The sequence below is a fragment of the Haplochromis burtoni genome, unplaced genomic scaffold, assembly GCF_018398535.1.
Source record: "Haplochromis burtoni strain Fernald_Lab_line unplaced genomic scaffold, NCSU_Asbu1 Contig_16, whole genome shotgun sequence".
Taxonomy (NCBI): Eukaryota; Metazoa; Chordata; class Actinopteri; order Cichliformes; family Cichlidae; genus Haplochromis; species Haplochromis burtoni.
Genome location: NW_024582377.1, coordinates 2,509,255 through 2,525,085, shown reverse-complemented (window position 1 = coordinate 2,525,085; position 15,831 = coordinate 2,509,255). Strand labels below are relative to the sequence as shown.

Below are 15,831 nucleotides of genomic sequence, written 5' to 3'. Positions count from 1 at the left end.
CATCTTCAGCGAGTCCACGGGGAGCATGGTTTCTTCTCGTATCAGAAAAAGAATGCGTAATCAAGCGCTCATCTGAACACTAGGCGTGCTGGCCATTTGGAGCGCTTCATGGTATACTTGCAAACAGGAAACAAAGCAGAAGAGAGATCTACCTCAGCTTTTCAGGCTGAGAACATTTCCCCCAGACTCGTTAAAATTAATAACGAATGCTCGATGCCTGATTAGCTGTAGATGGGTGGATAATTGCAGCATTACAGCATAGCTTATACAGTACTTGGACTTGTGGTGAAAGGTGAGGGAAAACGCAAGAAACCAGAGGAAATTCATCACTGAGGAAAATGCCTGCCTTCCTTTTCCAGTCTTTTGATAATCAGATGAATCTTACAGAGACGACAAGGTAAACACCCGATTGCAACGATAGGGAGGGAAAAAAAGCAGCACTCCAGACTTTAGGTAAATACATAAATATGCTGTGACTGGATAGCTTTGGAGTGTATTCAAATCCTTCAAAGTCTTATTGAAAGGAACAGGAAGGCCATGGCAGAAGTTGTTGATTTGGATTAAGCTGAGGTATGTTTCAGTCCGCTGTCAGTCTTTTATTGCTCATGCTGTTTTTTGCTGGTCTGGAAAGGCCAAGCGTCGTTTTGGCCCCACCTGACTGAACGTATCTTTCATTCCCATAACCTCACAAACCCTCGTCCTCCCTTCTTCGCGTCCTTCAGGCTCATGTCAGAAGGGGGCCTGGCTTTTATTGTGTCAGCACTGTACACACAATGGCAGACTGCAAGAAAATACATGACAACTGCTGATTTATAGGATAATTAGGGCCCAGTATTTGTTGGGGCGAATAGCCAAAGTACCTGATCCATGTTGGGCAACTTGTTCAGTTTGTGATATCTGAAGCACTCCAAGGCCAAAAGAACGCCCCTGCACGAGGAGTGACCCTTGTCCTCTGCTGCAAGTAAATTCTGCCAACTCCATGACCATGCCAGCATCTCGCAGAGGCCAGCCTACCTGCTTCATATCATGACAGAACAGTTCACTGCCAGACATCTTTTACTTAACTCATCCTCCACCAGATTGCAAGACCCACCAGAAATAACACTGATCCAATTCTGACATCCTAGCCGGAGTTATTTCATGTATTGTTTTAGTAATTGCTCCAGATTCTTGTAAAGCCCTCCTTTAGCTGATGATCAGGCTACTACCAGTGGGTCACTGGGTGCGGCTGGAATAACATCAAACTGTCCAAGCTAATGCTGAGGGAGGGTGAGCTGAGATAGTTGATGAAGCCATGGCCCATTACAGCCTGTGCACCCATGCCAGGTGTCCCAGGCTTGGCTTCAACTCCTAAGAGAGCATGGCGAGAACAGCCTGTCTGCACTCAATGAAAAAAAAAGAAGCAAGCCAATAATGTTACTGTAAAATGACTTAAGCAATATTTGAAAAATCCATTATTACTTTATTAACAACTTGCTCCAATCCCTAGTCTACTCCACTTATTTACACAAAGCCCAAGAGAATCAAGATTTCCCACTGCTCTAAGCGTTCTAGCTCCAGTGCTATACTGCACCTTGGCAGCCGGGGCTTCCATCGGTGGTGGTATACCCATTAGGACAGATGCATAAGTAGGAGCCCTCAGTGTTCAGGCAGTCTCCTTCCCCACAGATCCCTCCAGCCGTTAAACACTCATTGATATCTGTCACAAACAAGCACAAATACACATAAGTACATTTACACAGCTGTGTCAATATCCCAACATGAGGTAAGCCACGAGAAACGGCTAACCACTCATTTCATATTTTAGAGCTATAGTGCATTTGCATGTTTATACCTCTGCACAACGTCCCATCCACCAGCTCCATGCCAGAGGGGCAGGAGCAGCTATAGGAGCCGATGGCGTTTGTGCATTGACCTCCCACACACAGCCTGGCGTCCTCACATTCATTGACATCTGAATTGACACACACACAGACGTCACCGGCATGACATATCCACACCAGCTGTAAATCACTGTGCGTCACTTCAAATTTGCCCAAGTTTTGACATCTAGACCGAAAAACTTCCAGACCACACTGAACATGTGAGAGAAGTCGTGCATCATGTAAGACGGCAAGTAATGACTTACTATATTGGAACAGATGACTGCGAAAATGATTGCATCGAGATCATAAAATCGAGCGACCGCAGCGAGCCGCCCATTTCAGTGTACCTTCACATGAGCGCCGGTCAAATGCCAGCTCGAAGCCCAGATCACAGGCCATGCAGGAGAAGGAGCCCTCTGTGTTGGCGCAAACACCTGTGGGGCAAGCACTCGGAGACTGGCACTCATCGATGTCTAAGAGATAGAAGAAGAAAAGATTGGCTGCAGGTTATCATCTTGAACAAAAAGGTATATAGAGCCCCGTTTTTGTGCTTCCACTGTCTTATCTGCTAAAAATCATTAATGAGCTCAGCTTAACCTACTGTGCTGCCTAATGTACAGTAAGCAGAGCCCTCCTTATTAGATCACACTGACAGTGTTTTATTAAAAAGGGTAGAAAGATAAGTATGTGGGACAGTCACTGAATCCAAAACAGCAAGCTATTACAGGTGGCGTATAATTACTATATCTACAAACAGTCACTGGCTCACTGTTATGTGATCTCTCGAAATTCCTCGAGCTGGTAGGATTGTATTTCTTGTGGTGAAAATAGTGCGGGCCATTGTTAAGTGATTGAGATGGCTCGATTTTTTTTTGCCTTTGGGTGAACAGAGTGAGTTCAACAGGGCGAGTTTGCTGCAATAAGTGAGAAGCAGGGGAGTGGCTGACTTCATTTCAAATTAAGTCCTTAATATTTTCCATGGCATCAGAGACATCCATTAAAATCCTATCAGAGGCTGACTCGGAGTCGGGCTTTTACTGTGCGACTTTTTCCCAGCGCTAAGATACATCGGTGGGGGGGTGGGATCTTCCTCTGAGGCTAGATCCACACTTCTGTTTAAAAACACACCAAAGTATATGAGGCTAACTGAGACCATGTTTTAATCCATTTAAATAATCATTCCTGTTCTGCTTCCCATGAAGTCATGACAGACTTTACTTTACTGGATTCCTCAAAGCAGCCATTTTCCTGCATTTATCCCATAAATCATGTCATGAAAAATTACCAGACGCTGTAAAGATTTTCTGTAATCATGTTCTGGGCCTAATGCATTCCTCTTGTACTGTGGTCCACTATAACTTTGGCTCAATTTTGCAGCATACTGAAATATCAAACTTTTCTTAAGTACAGATGCCCTCTTACCTTCACAGTAACGGCCGCCCTCATTCACTTGAAAGCCAGCTTCACAGCTCCTGCAGGTGTACGATCCTTCAGTGTTCAGACACAGCTGACCCGGGCACAAGTTAGCCACTGAGCACTCATCCACATCTGGACACAGATACAAAGGCACATCATAGCACAGATTACCATCTCTGGCTTCAAATAAATAAAGCTTGCCAGTGGTAATCAGTTAGATGGGTAATCACTAGGGCTAGGAATCACAAATGTTGACACCTCTATCGTTTTAGCTGAGCTATCTGCAGGATATTTGCCTGACATCATCCTGTTCTATTTGAGGGCTGGTGTCTCATTGTGTTGAGCAAGGAGCAGATGATTGGTGCCAGAGCCAGAGGGGTCCAGGATCCAGCTATGATGTGATGTCTAGAAGTATTTTAGAGCTGTTGCCTCAGATGAGGAGACTTTGGGTTCATGCTACCACACCTCATGTTATTTACATACAACATAAAGCAGCTGAGAAACAAATCTGCAGAGCAAATGAGATTCTGTTAGGTGTAGAGGTGAAGTCTGGCATGTTTGGAAAGCCAGATCTACACACACCTGGACTCAAGCATGCAAACATAAGCAAGGACATTCCACCACAAACTCTCACCATCGCACCGCTGTCCATCCTCAGAGACTCTAAAACCGGGCTCACAGACAACACATGTGAACGAACCCTCTCTATTTGTACATGTTCCCTGGGGGCAGGCAGTGGGCAGGGCACACTCATCAATATCTGTTAGGAAACAATATGGGGACTTAGACATTCACTGGCAGATTGCAATGTTTTCACAACAACAAACTCAAAAATAAGAAAAAGCTCCATTTAAGTGAGTAATTTTCAATAAGCCGACCTTCACAGAGCTCTCCATCAAACGACACTCTGTACCCCGAGGGGCAGTTCTCACAGGTGTAAGAACCTTCTGAGTTTAGACAGATCCCGTTGACACAAGTAGACAGGGACTGGCACTCGTCAATATCTGGAAAAACACACCGTGTATATCAGTGTAAAGATTCCGTACATACAGGAAATGCAGTTTCGAGGGAAAGTCAATTTTACAGGGAAACGACAAGCTGCTCAAACGTGTTGAGTAAGCCTTTAATAGTCATAACAATGCTAATGACTTTCGCTGAATGATGAGAACAGCTGGAAACAGCTGGAGACTGTTTTTACCTTCACACCTCTGCTGGTCTTGAGACACTCTGTAACCAGCCTTACACCTGGTGCAAATGTAGGACCCCTCTGTGTTGGCGCACACCCCACCTAGACACAAGTCGCCCTGGGAACACTCATCAACATCTGGAAAGCGAAAAAGGGGCGAATATCATCACAAGTGGGCAAAAATATCATCACCGCCTACCGGTGTTACCTTAAAACGGCACGTTAGTGTAAACCATTAGGCGGCCAGTTTCATACCTTCACATCTCAGTCTGTCAGCAGATGGTTCAAACCCAGGCCTGCAGTTCTGGCAAGTGTAGGAACCTGCAGAGTTGATGCAAATTCCCGCAGGGCAGGCATTACCAGTTGCGCACTCATTGACATCTAGGAGGGAAATAATTTGCAGCCATTAAGTTGCTGTCGAGAGTGCGCCACGAGCAGAAAAGTATGCGGTGATGAGTTACACCCAACAGCTCTAGATAATCCTTTGCAGACCTTCACATGATTTGCTGTCTGAGGTGACTTGGTAGCCATGGTTACAGGTGCATCTGTAGGTTCCGTCCAGATTGACGCATCGACCGTTGAGACAGACTCCCGGAAGCAGACACTCATCCACATCTGGAGAGAAATCATAGGGGGAAAAAGAAAATAAAGCCAACCTCTAACTCTTTGTAGATTTCTTTTTTTAAATAAACCTTCAACGGTACTGCAAGGCTTCCACGACTGCCCTGTGGAGAACTACTCACAGAGATGTAACTTTGACATGGGGTGTGAATAATGTCTGACCGATCTCCTGACTGACATATACCTTGGCAAACATTGTCTGGTGAGAGTTTGTAGCCTTGGAAGCAGTTGCACCTGTAGGAGCCCTCGGTGTTGACACACCGCCCACGGCCGCACACGCTTTGGTTCAAGCACTCGTTCATATCTGAAAACGTATACAGGAAGGATGTTTAGGTTTAAAGGGCAGTAGCATGGTGCAGCGTTTAGCTTTGACACCCCATACAAGGTTCTGGGTTCAAACCACCTCCTGGGTGACTGTGTAAAGCAGGGGTGTCAAACATAAGGTGCGGGGGCCCAGAAATGGCCTAGCAAAGACTCCAATCCATCCCGTTGTACTGCTTTGGAAAATGTTGGGATCCGTTTTGGATGTTTTACTGTATGTTCACAAGTTTTTCAGCTTTTCCAAATGATAAAGACCTCACACAAGACCACTCATACTAATAACTAATACATTCAATGTAATTAAGAGATAGTTAAACAATAAAATGACAGAAAAGTTCCTACTTTTTTACTCTCTGATAAAGAATTTTCTAACTTTCACAGTGATTTTAGACTAAAAGAGAATAAAAGAAAGTTTTATAACAAAAACTTTGTTTTATAATTACAGGACAGTCTGGGCAATGACATACCAGAACGTTTTCTGTAATTTTATGCATTTATTTCTTACAGTTTAAGCCCAAAAAACCACGCTAACAGATTTCTTTCCTTTACTACAGAAGCATGTCTTTAATATGCACAAAGAATGAGACATGCTGCTGAAATGTCACTTCTTTTTTCCTATTTTAAGATATTGCAGGGGTTAAATATGTAGTTAAATTTCTTTACACTGACAGAAAGTGTTTCACTGGTGTGGCCCACTAAAGATCAAAGCAGGCTGTATCTGGCCTATGATTTAAAATGAGTTTGACATCCCTGGTGTAGAGTTTGCATGTTCCCCCTGTTCTTGCAAGATTTTCGTCGAGCACATGGCTTTCTGGTTGCTTGGTGATTTTAAAAAGGCCACACGTGTGGATCTGCGGGCATGTTGCTGCCCTGTGATGGACCGGCCATCAGAGCAGGGATAACCTTCAGCCCCGACTCTGACCATAAGTTAGAAAAGCGGTTAAGAAGACAGATGCATGGATGGATAAATGGATGGATGAACAGATTTTAGGTTTCACCCTGCCACAACTGTGCTGTGGGACGAGCATAAATTAAAAGGCTTAGCTCACTGAAAATAGAACAAAAAACACACATTTTCACCATTTTTGCAGAATCTAACATTATAGATTTGTTTTTTATACTTTCAGAAATTGGCCTCTGCACACAAAAATCTTTGGATATAAAATTAAAAAATGTCTCTGTTTGGCTTGATGACACTGGGAGTAAATGAAAAAATATACTTTTATGTAAATAAAGCCTTTAAAAAAATACAAGTCTGACAAAATGAAAAAAGCACAACACAGCAAAAAACGCTCTAGATCTCCTTTGAAAATAAGGGCCGTGTCAGCATTGTTTAGCAGGAAAAGGGAAACAATTACAGCATAATTAGTGTGTGTAATGACTACAAACAGCAGTCATTAAATTACATCAGTGCGCAGACCATGCCTCATTCATGAAAGCCTTTTACTATTTGTGGAAGTAGCCGTCTTTTCCACCTCATGAGTCAGAGCTGTTGACCCAGGAATCATAATTGTGGAAAACCTCATGTAGAAACAGTGTTTTATAGCATTGTAGTGGAATTTATCAAGTGTTAACAGTGGCGTATTTATTTTTTAGGTTAGATTAAATTGCGGGAAGAGAATGAGAGTGAAGTGTGATCGTGTGGGCGACTGAGAAGAAGACTATCAAAGAGGAAGGAGGCGGTCTGCGAAAGGAGGAAGGGAGAAGAGAAGATCGTATTGAGAGGTGATAAATGTTCGGAGACTGAGCACACACGCTGGAAACTGCACGAGAGTCACAGAGCGGGTTTTGTTTGCTTAACCACGGGCGCTGCCAGATGTCTGTCAGTGTGGCCCAGTGTTTTGTTTCTGCTATCACCCGGCATCTCTTAGGCCTGCCTGCGATAAGCCCCGACAAGGGAGTGGAACCGTTTTCTCAATCACACCAACAATTAGGCTTATCCACGATTTGGTCAATTGGATTCAAACTACTGCACTGTGCTGTCGGCAATTGACTGAAGCAAACGCTGGAAACTTGCTGCTGATGCTGTATGTTTTATGTGACCCCCGAAGCGGCAGACCTATGCCGCAGGACTGTTAGCGCTGCTTGTGCAAATGTCCAGAGCAAAAATATTTACCTCTGGCGTTATCCCTCATTTACGAAGTTCCTCTCAGTTACTATTTATACACCACGGGTTTACAGAGAATGTATAATAATAGCAGACTGGCAGAAACATGAAAGCGGCTAAAGCGGTGTTTTCTTTGGTAGCACGAGAAATTGTGAGACTTTAAACCTGAGCGTCGCTCAACTGACTCACTGATAAATCAATTTTTAAAGAAGTCAGACGTGTCACTGAAGTTTACTTCCATATTTTCCGTCGTGCTTTTTCGCCGTGCGAGCATTTCTGCGTTACTCCGTTCCGGGAGCTTAAGTTTCCAAACAAATTAGAGGGGTGCAAGGTCATACGGAGGGGATGTGGTAACTAACAGCAGTTGGGTTGTTATGTAACAGGGCCACTTTTAGGTTGGTAGCCGCTGGCGTGTAATCTTAAACAAAACACATACCGAGTGTAATCTGTCAGCCATTTGTGTGGTCACGTCTAGTAATCTGCAGCGAGACCTTTACAGCGGGCCACAGACAACATCACGGGTGAGTGAGAAAATTTGTTTGCGTGCCGGGACCTTTTAGCGGCGGGGGAACAGAGCCTTCGACCTTCTCATACGTCTCCTGAAACACTCACCTAGCCCAGCAGTGGTAATAAAGCCTCGCTCGCCTCTGCCGGGAGAGCTCTCCAACAATAATACACTGTTTGTTCAAGGCTGTAGCCAAGAGAAAATATTTGGACTCTCCCAAATTGAAGTATTACAAACAATCTTTTTACAGGGCCAGTGATATCAAAAGATCAGCAATAGCACGGTGGATGTGTTTAAACAATATTTGGGATATTCTGGGGCTGCTCGGGTGGAGGAGTCGATTTATTATACGTGGAAGCACTGAATAGACAAAGGCGGTGGAGTCGTGCTCTCAGTCCATGCTATATAGCCATCATCACTGTGGTTTTTGGGCTGTCGTTGGGGCCCAGAAGTGCTCCTTGCTCGACATAAAACATCCAATATAAAGTCGTTTGAAGCGAAAATACTATTTATTTTATCATTTTAATGCACATCAGCAGTCCCTTTGAGCAAAAAGCCACAATCCTGCAAATTTAGTTCTGCTTGTGATATTTGGGGAGCTGTACTGCATCATCGGCTGTCAACACATCTTTAATGGCATGGCCTGTTGCCTTGTTTTTTTGTTAGGTTTTTTCGAGTGATGCCAACCAGGAACAGCAGCTTCAAGTAGGTAAAAGTTACCTAATACATAATAGGGAAGCCCTGTTTGTTTCCATGCAGCGGTTGGAAACACCCTTAGGATCCTGGGTACTGGTGCCACTGCTATAATGGGGTGTGAGGTTGCCTTACCCACACATCTTTCACCGACAGGCCTGAACCCTGGTCCGCAAACCTGGCACCGGAAGGAGCCGAGAGTGTTGACGCAGACACCGTTGGGACAGGAGCTGGGATCTCTGCACTCATCTATATCTGCTCCGGGACAAAGTGGAAAATATGAAAAAGAAAAATCTGAATGAGTTGTTGCTAAATCAATGTTACTAAGACAATACGTGCATGCATGGAAGAAAGAGAGGGTGTAAGGCCGCAAATGTACACATACACAGTCCGTCTGTCACAGAATGAGCAAAGTTTTCTTCCTGGCTTTGACTAAAGGAAAATACAATATGTGTTTTGTTAGTGCCCAGCTCATTCAGCTAATTCATGGAAGCAAACAAATAGGCCTGGCCAGGACTGCCCTGTTATGTGAACTTGAGCCTGTGTGCGTAGCTGCTTGTGCACGCACGCAAGTTACCTTCGCACACGCCTCTCCGAGACTTGGCGTAGCCAGCGTTGCATTCACAGGTGTAAGATCCCTCTGTGTTGACGCATTTGCCATTCTGGCATTTGTTGGGCATGCTGCACTCATTCATGTCTGCCAGTTTGAATGAAAACCAAGGAGAAGGGAAAAAAGAAAGTTACTGTTGTGTTCCGCAGCATTAATTAGGGCAGAATACTTTTAAAATGAACGGCGCTGACAGACGAGGACTTGCAGTGCTTAGTTTCCATTGGAAACTTTATATCTCCTGCTGCTGATTGGGGCTGTGTCTCACCTTGACAGAACTTCCTGTTCTGAGTGATCACCTGGCTGTAGCCACTGTGGCAGTGGCAGGTGTAGGACCCATAGCTGTTTATACAACGTCCCTTTCCTTCACATGGATCCTCATCGCACTCATTCACATCTACAGAAAAAGAAAGGAAAGCACGCGGCTGTTGCACTTCACCAGCACAGTACACTTTTAAAGCACCGACTTTAGAGCTTCCTTTATGAAACAGAAACAACACGGGCCAAAACCCAGCTGTGTGGAGCAGAGGCTGTGTCCAAAAGCCTTTGCGAAAAAAAAGGACCACAGCATCAGCTCTCTGGGTGGGACGTGAGCTGTTGTCAAGCATCACAGGACAGGGTAGCATAAACAAACAGAGTCCTATCATTTTGGCTCACTTAATTTCTCAAAGGTTTATAATCACTGGTGATGAAGACTGGCTTTTACTGTGATGATGACGGACAGAGCTGCCGTGGCATCTGGTGTCAGCATGTCTGTGTGTGTTTGTGTGCTCCTCCTTCTCTTTGAGTGTCCCACTGTTACCCCTGCTTTGCTTCATTTTTCGCTCTTGCTCCATTTGTTAGTTACCAATGCAGTTGGTCTGCAGTGCACTGAGCTTGAATCCTGGCTCGCAGAGGCAAATGTAGCCCGTTTGCACAGAAACGCATCTCCCACGGCCACATATAGAGGGGGTCATGGCACACTTGTCAATACCTATGGATAGGAACAAAGATGTGCAGAGTTGTCACTTGAAAAACAAACAAGATTATTTGTGACCTAAGGTTGCGCAACATTGGTTTAAAAAAACAAAAAACGATATAAATGTGCATTCCACGAACACATGTTGTTCTCCAGGGGAACTCATCGTGCTGTTTTATAGGTGGAGTCGTGGATGGGAGCGCTGGTTTTACAGCACTGTAGCGTTCCAACAGGTGGTATGGAGCGCGTACAAAGTGCTCGGCAAGAAACAGGTCATGCACAGTAGAGCCTGACATTAGTTTTGTACTTGTGTTTTTCTGTCCAAAAGAGCCATGTTAAACTGGGCCTCTGGGTCTGGCTGACGAAAAGAAAAAAAATCCCATGTCTCTATAAGATTACTAAAAATTCTTCTCACTTCCTAAATCTCTCTGTCACTCTCTCGCTGAGTCTGTCACACAAACACGCTTTCACCATGTCCCGTGCTCTTCCTAAGTTTTTCATAAATCTGGCCTCTGTCCACTCAGAGTAGCTTCCTCTTCCAAAAGGCACACTCTTTCTTGGTTTCTCGCCCTCTCACCCTCTGTGCAGAATAGCAGCTTCAAGCCAAATTGGCTCTGGGAAAAGAGGTCAAATTAAGCTCTCTCCAGCTTCACTTTGGGTAAGCCTACAAAAATGCCTTATGAGTCGTGCTGCTGTCTGCCAGAAGTTTACAGAGTGTATAAAAAATGAAGAGCTGAGCCCTGTGGTGCTCTTTCGCATAGCAACTTCCTGTCCACCTGTTCACTGTCATGTTGTTTGTTTTGTTTTAGATGTATGAAGTGGGGCTGAATATATCTGATTTCCTATAATGTGACTTTTTAGTCTATTGTTTACCTGTAGCTGAATCAGTATGGGATGGTTCCTTTGAATCCGGCCTCGGGTTGATGCTCGGGAAGTCCGGAAAAATATCTATTAAGACAGTTAAGGTGAGTCATGGGGCACTAGATAAGCACAAATGACAAAGGCAACTAAATCTCTCTTAAACTTTGACAGGTTCTAGTCTCTACAACCAAAACAAGACGCCGCTTGATTTGCCAGCCACTCTAATGCCTTAGCTGCCTATTCAAGACTATAAAAGCGATCTACTCATTTTTCCGGGCTAAAAAAAATGACAATGACCAAAATAAATCAGGTAGACTCATTGAAAATAGCCTTCAGACTTGAATGTCAGTGTTTTCCCTGGCGTGAGGGCAAAGTAAGGACTGTGAATGCCACTACTGTGTGGGAGCAGTTTATAGAAATTACACAACATGTCTGTGCTTGACAGAAAGCTTAGAGATTGTAAATCAAACCCAAAGAGGCAATAAACAACAGCTGGAGGCACTTGTTCAACTACCAGTCTCGTATGATCTGAATGAATAAAGAAGGAAAAGAGAAGATACCTGGATACTGCGGCGGTAACTCTGTCACAACAGCTGGCTGGAAAACGAGCAAATATTACTCATTAAAAAACATTGGGCTACATTTTTCACCACCATATTTATATTCACAGCATTGTTGGTAAATTCTGTGCTAATTAGATGTGCGCATCTACCAAAATGTGGTCTGAAGAAGTTATATAATCTTAACAAACCCTCCAGCTGAAATAGCTAGAACACATGCCGAGAAGAAGCATGCACCAACTTACCGGGCTCAGACTTTCCACATCTACCACAAAAAAAGAGGAAAAGTTTATCAGTGGAGAACAAATTACATCTGCATTAACATGTGCCATCACAAACACATTTTTGTTCAATTATGTATACACGCATGTTGCCTTTAGACACTCGTCTGCAGCTTTGGTGATCCTTTTTTTTCCCTAACAAAAATTGGCCAGATTTTTTTTTCAAATATTTGTGAGAGATAGTGTACATGAAAAATGAAAGAAAAACATGGAATTAGATATCTCCGATAATGAAGACAAAAATCCCAAAATATTTAAAGAACTGTCTCCACATACAAATCAAAATGTTGCAGCACTGCCAATACAGTATCTCACAAAGCTTAAATCAGGAAGATGCATTTGCTTAAAATCCTGAGGATTAAGCTTCATGATCCGTGTGGATTACTTGTGTGCTTTTTTTGATGCTCGCTGGGGTTTCACTTAGACGGCTGTGAATATGTTCCATCTATCAAGCTTTTATTCACGGAGATCAAAGCAGCTTGTTGATGTTTACATTTTCACAATAATGTTAATGCACTGCATCCTGTATATAAAAAACTGCCATTGTGCAATCATTGCAGCTGCTCTGAACTGTTTATGTCACGGGCTGTGGCAAAAATCAAAAACTCATCAGCTGATCTACGTGCCAGCCCATGTCAGTTGATGGGTCTGCTCATCCCCTTTGATGCATCCAGCTGGTATGTGTTGTTTAAGCACTACTTAAGCTCCTCTAGCCAACTTATAGTTGCTTTGCATCTTCGAGACACTTTGCAGAACAGCTCCACCCCAGCTTCCCCCTTTTCTTCTGGGTCTGACTTAATGAATGTCATCTGCTCTCAGTGATGCCTGCTCTGATCTGAATGGCCCTGCTGCTGCTTTGCCTGGCATGAAAGGCTGACTTGTGCTTTCCAGGTCCCAGATCGGAGCCATACGGTCAAATGTAAATCATTGCCAGAGAAATGACAATCTTCTTTTGACCACTGTATGGTGGTCCTGACTGAAACATCCTCGGGTTTAAATGAATACCATGTTTAGGTAACATCCAAGGCCTACGCATTCGCCAAGAACACTGTTTCAACTCTTTGTCATACAGTGCAAATATTTACCAACATAAAACTTATTCTTACCATCTGTGTGTGGCGGTCTAGGTGTTTCTCTGGCTGGATGTGAGGGATGCTGTGGAGTCAAAGGGTACTGGGGTGCTTGTGGGGTCTCAAAGTATTCGGGGTATTGGGGTAGCTGCGGTGTTTCGGGGTAGCTGGGGTACTGGGGCCCACTGGGAAACGAAGGCTGAGAAAATGGAAACTGCGGATAAGTAGGGCTCTCATCCTCGAGTGACACTCCCATGCTCTGCAGCTCGACATCATCCAGCTGTCGAAGAGAAATCTGGACGTCAGATCGCGAGTAAGTGTATCCGTGGCCAGCGGGGCAGATCTCCTTGAAGTGGTCTGCAGCACAGGAGACACAGGAGCGACCAGTAAGTGATCGAAAACATCACCTCTGCATTCTGAGCTTCAGCTCGAAAAACTGACATTTAACTTTTGACAGCATAATCGTGGCTCTTATTTCTATCTGATATTCAAAGTAACACCATAAGCCATCCATGTAATACAGTTACGACAGGCACGCTGTACTTTATGCTCTGCTGTGAACAGGGAGATTGGGTTTCGGTGACTGCTGCAGAACTTAGCAAGCTGCCAGGCCAGTGACAGCTGTCAGAGGAGGCTAACAGCGACGGGATTTGAAAACATGTGGGCATATCGGCACTCTCAAACTGTGGGAAGTAGAGGATCATGTAATGCTGAATGACCTTTGAACTCTTTGGTGGAAAGGCATGTGAGTGAGAGGCTAATGGAGGATTGGCTGGCTAGATAAAAGGCGGGAGACTGCACCTCTTTGTATCGGAGTCCAAAAAGCCTCAGCAATGGTGAATCCATTACAAGTGAGAGGCTCTTTGTCCCCTACCTGACCTGAAACCCGGCTACTCTATGCCAAAAGAGTCTGGAATAGAGATATGAGTAATGACAGATATGCGGTCACTGTAAACGCTTGTGTAAATACAGGAAACGTGGATATGATAGGCTACTGAATGATGAATTTAAAGTGGAGGGAAATGGGGCTATATATGATCAGAAGCCACATCTGAAGAATCGGCGTAAATATGGAATTAAACTCATTGGGCTCCTGTTACCGAGTCACAAGTAATGGCTCTGGCTGCTCTGTTCAGGGGTCTAACAGCTTTTCAGGCCATCCAAACAGCTAACGTCCGAAATAATCAAAGGCCGTGCGCCCATGCACTGCGTCGGTCCTAACTGAGCAGCACCGTGGAGGTCTGTGTCTATGATATCTGATCTATGACAATCCCCATGAATCACTGGCCAGTACAGACACTCAATAAAACCAGCTTGTTTCTCTCAGAGACTTTGAAGATTAAATCAGTATGAAAAAACGACAACTACTTCCCATGTTTCACTTGGCGAGGTCACGCATTTCTGCTGTGAAGCTTTGCCGGTTTATTAGTAGGGTTTCTCTCTGAGGGTTGGAGCGATAACACAAGACTGACTCCCACTCTTATGTAGCCTCCAAAATATGAAAACTGTTATGTTTTTGGTCCTTTTCCACTCCAAACACAGCTAGCTATTTTGAACTGCGTTACACGCCTGGCAAAGAACAGAATGGTGACTGAGCGGTAAATATTTTTTCCCCCTATTCTTTCATTACCATTGCTAGCCCTTGCATAAGATTGCATGCAACACTTTATTTCTGCAAAAGCGTTTAACTCAAGAAGGGGAGTACAGTCAATGCAGAAATAGAAAACAAGATCATTTTTTGGGTCAGCAGAAGAGGAGCACAGGGTAGCTTTTGGGGCTGTACCTGATCCTGGTAAAGGACAACGATCACACCCAGCCCCCCAGGCCTTGCCCACTCTGCTGCAGCAGCAGATCTGCTTGGTGAGGTGATTAGTGAGTGGCAGAGAGCATGTCGCCGCTGAAACAGACCTGTAGCACGGCGCCCTCTGGTCAGACACTGCTTTGTCCGCTGGTAGAGAAGAGAAATTGGAACACAAGAAAGGCATAAAAAAGCCTAGTCTTAAAGTGTGTGTTACGAATCCAAAAAAACAAGCAATACTTACAGACACAGTGGCTTCTGGCAGGATCTAACATATAGCCTGGTTTACATGTGCACCTGTAGCTTCCTTTGGTGTTGAGACATTCAGCGTTTTTACATATTCCAGGCAACAGGCACTCGTTGATGTCTGTGAAATAGGCAGAGTACATCAGTCATTTCAAATATATCCTGGCTTATGGAAATTTCATGAAGTCATGTTTATTCCCAGGAAAAAAAACGATTTTCAGTCTCACCCCCCACCAAAACTGCACATATCAATATCAACTTTGGTGCATTTTCTTTCCAATACACTGGGCAGCAATGATTCACACATTGAAAGGTGTCAGAAAATTGCAACAGATCATGTAAGCAAAGCCGCTCGCCGTGGGGAGGCGATGAAATATGGAAACATTAAGGTTACACAAGTGCATGAAATCGTGATGACAGGAGGGAGACGTACACATTTGACGGGTGTAAAACAAGACACGCTCAAAATCCTGTCTTGCTTGGAAAGTAAAATATTGCAGCTGTGGGAACATGTGCAGTTATGTAGACATAGAGCATATCACTGAGAGTTTCAGATTGTCATCATCCTCAGCATCTTTCCTTCACAGCGTCCAATATGGTTACGAGATCCTCAGCTTACGTCAATAAGTGAAAGTTATTAAAGAGATTTTTTAAAATTTATTTATTTTTCCTCTGTCTGGCTTAAACCACATGCAGAAATGGTAGAGTGGCCAGAGGAGTTTGCCTCTCGCTCCAA

General features: G+C 44.2%; 1 protein-coding gene across 3 annotated transcripts in view; it reads right to left on the bottom strand.

Moving 5' to 3' along the window:
• Positions 1–15,831, bottom strand: part of LOC102298167 (latent-transforming growth factor beta-binding protein 2) — an 86,970-nt gene that overhangs the window by 17,215 nt on the left and 53,924 nt on the right. For all 3 annotated transcript variants that reach the window (XM_005916848.3, XM_005916849.3, XM_042218238.1), the window contains 20 exons: positions 15,094–15,216; positions 14,835–14,999; positions 13,088–13,408; positions 11,946–11,965; positions 11,701–11,737; positions 11,153–11,227; positions 10,169–10,294; positions 9,590–9,718; positions 9,292–9,411; positions 8,850–8,969; positions 5,273–5,392; positions 4,960–5,082; positions 4,723–4,848; positions 4,480–4,605; positions 4,160–4,285; positions 3,916–4,041; positions 3,288–3,413; positions 2,213–2,338; positions 1,835–1,954; positions 1,574–1,699 (listed from right to left, as the gene is read on the bottom strand). In XM_005916848.3, coding sequence (XP_005916910.1) covers positions 1,574–1,699; positions 1,835–1,954; positions 2,213–2,338; positions 3,288–3,413; positions 3,916–4,041; positions 4,160–4,285; positions 4,480–4,605; positions 4,723–4,848; positions 4,960–5,082; positions 5,273–5,392; positions 8,850–8,969; positions 9,292–9,411; positions 9,590–9,718; positions 10,169–10,294; positions 11,153–11,227; positions 11,701–11,737; positions 11,946–11,965; positions 13,088–13,408; positions 14,835–14,999; positions 15,094–15,216 — 2,481 coding nt within the window. The remainder of the gene's footprint in view (positions 1–1,573; positions 1,700–1,834; positions 1,955–2,212; positions 2,339–3,287; positions 3,414–3,915; positions 4,042–4,159; positions 4,286–4,479; positions 4,606–4,722; positions 4,849–4,959; positions 5,083–5,272; positions 5,393–8,849; positions 8,970–9,291; positions 9,412–9,589; positions 9,719–10,168; positions 10,295–11,152; positions 11,228–11,700; positions 11,738–11,945; positions 11,966–13,087; positions 13,409–14,834; positions 15,000–15,093; positions 15,217–15,831) is intronic.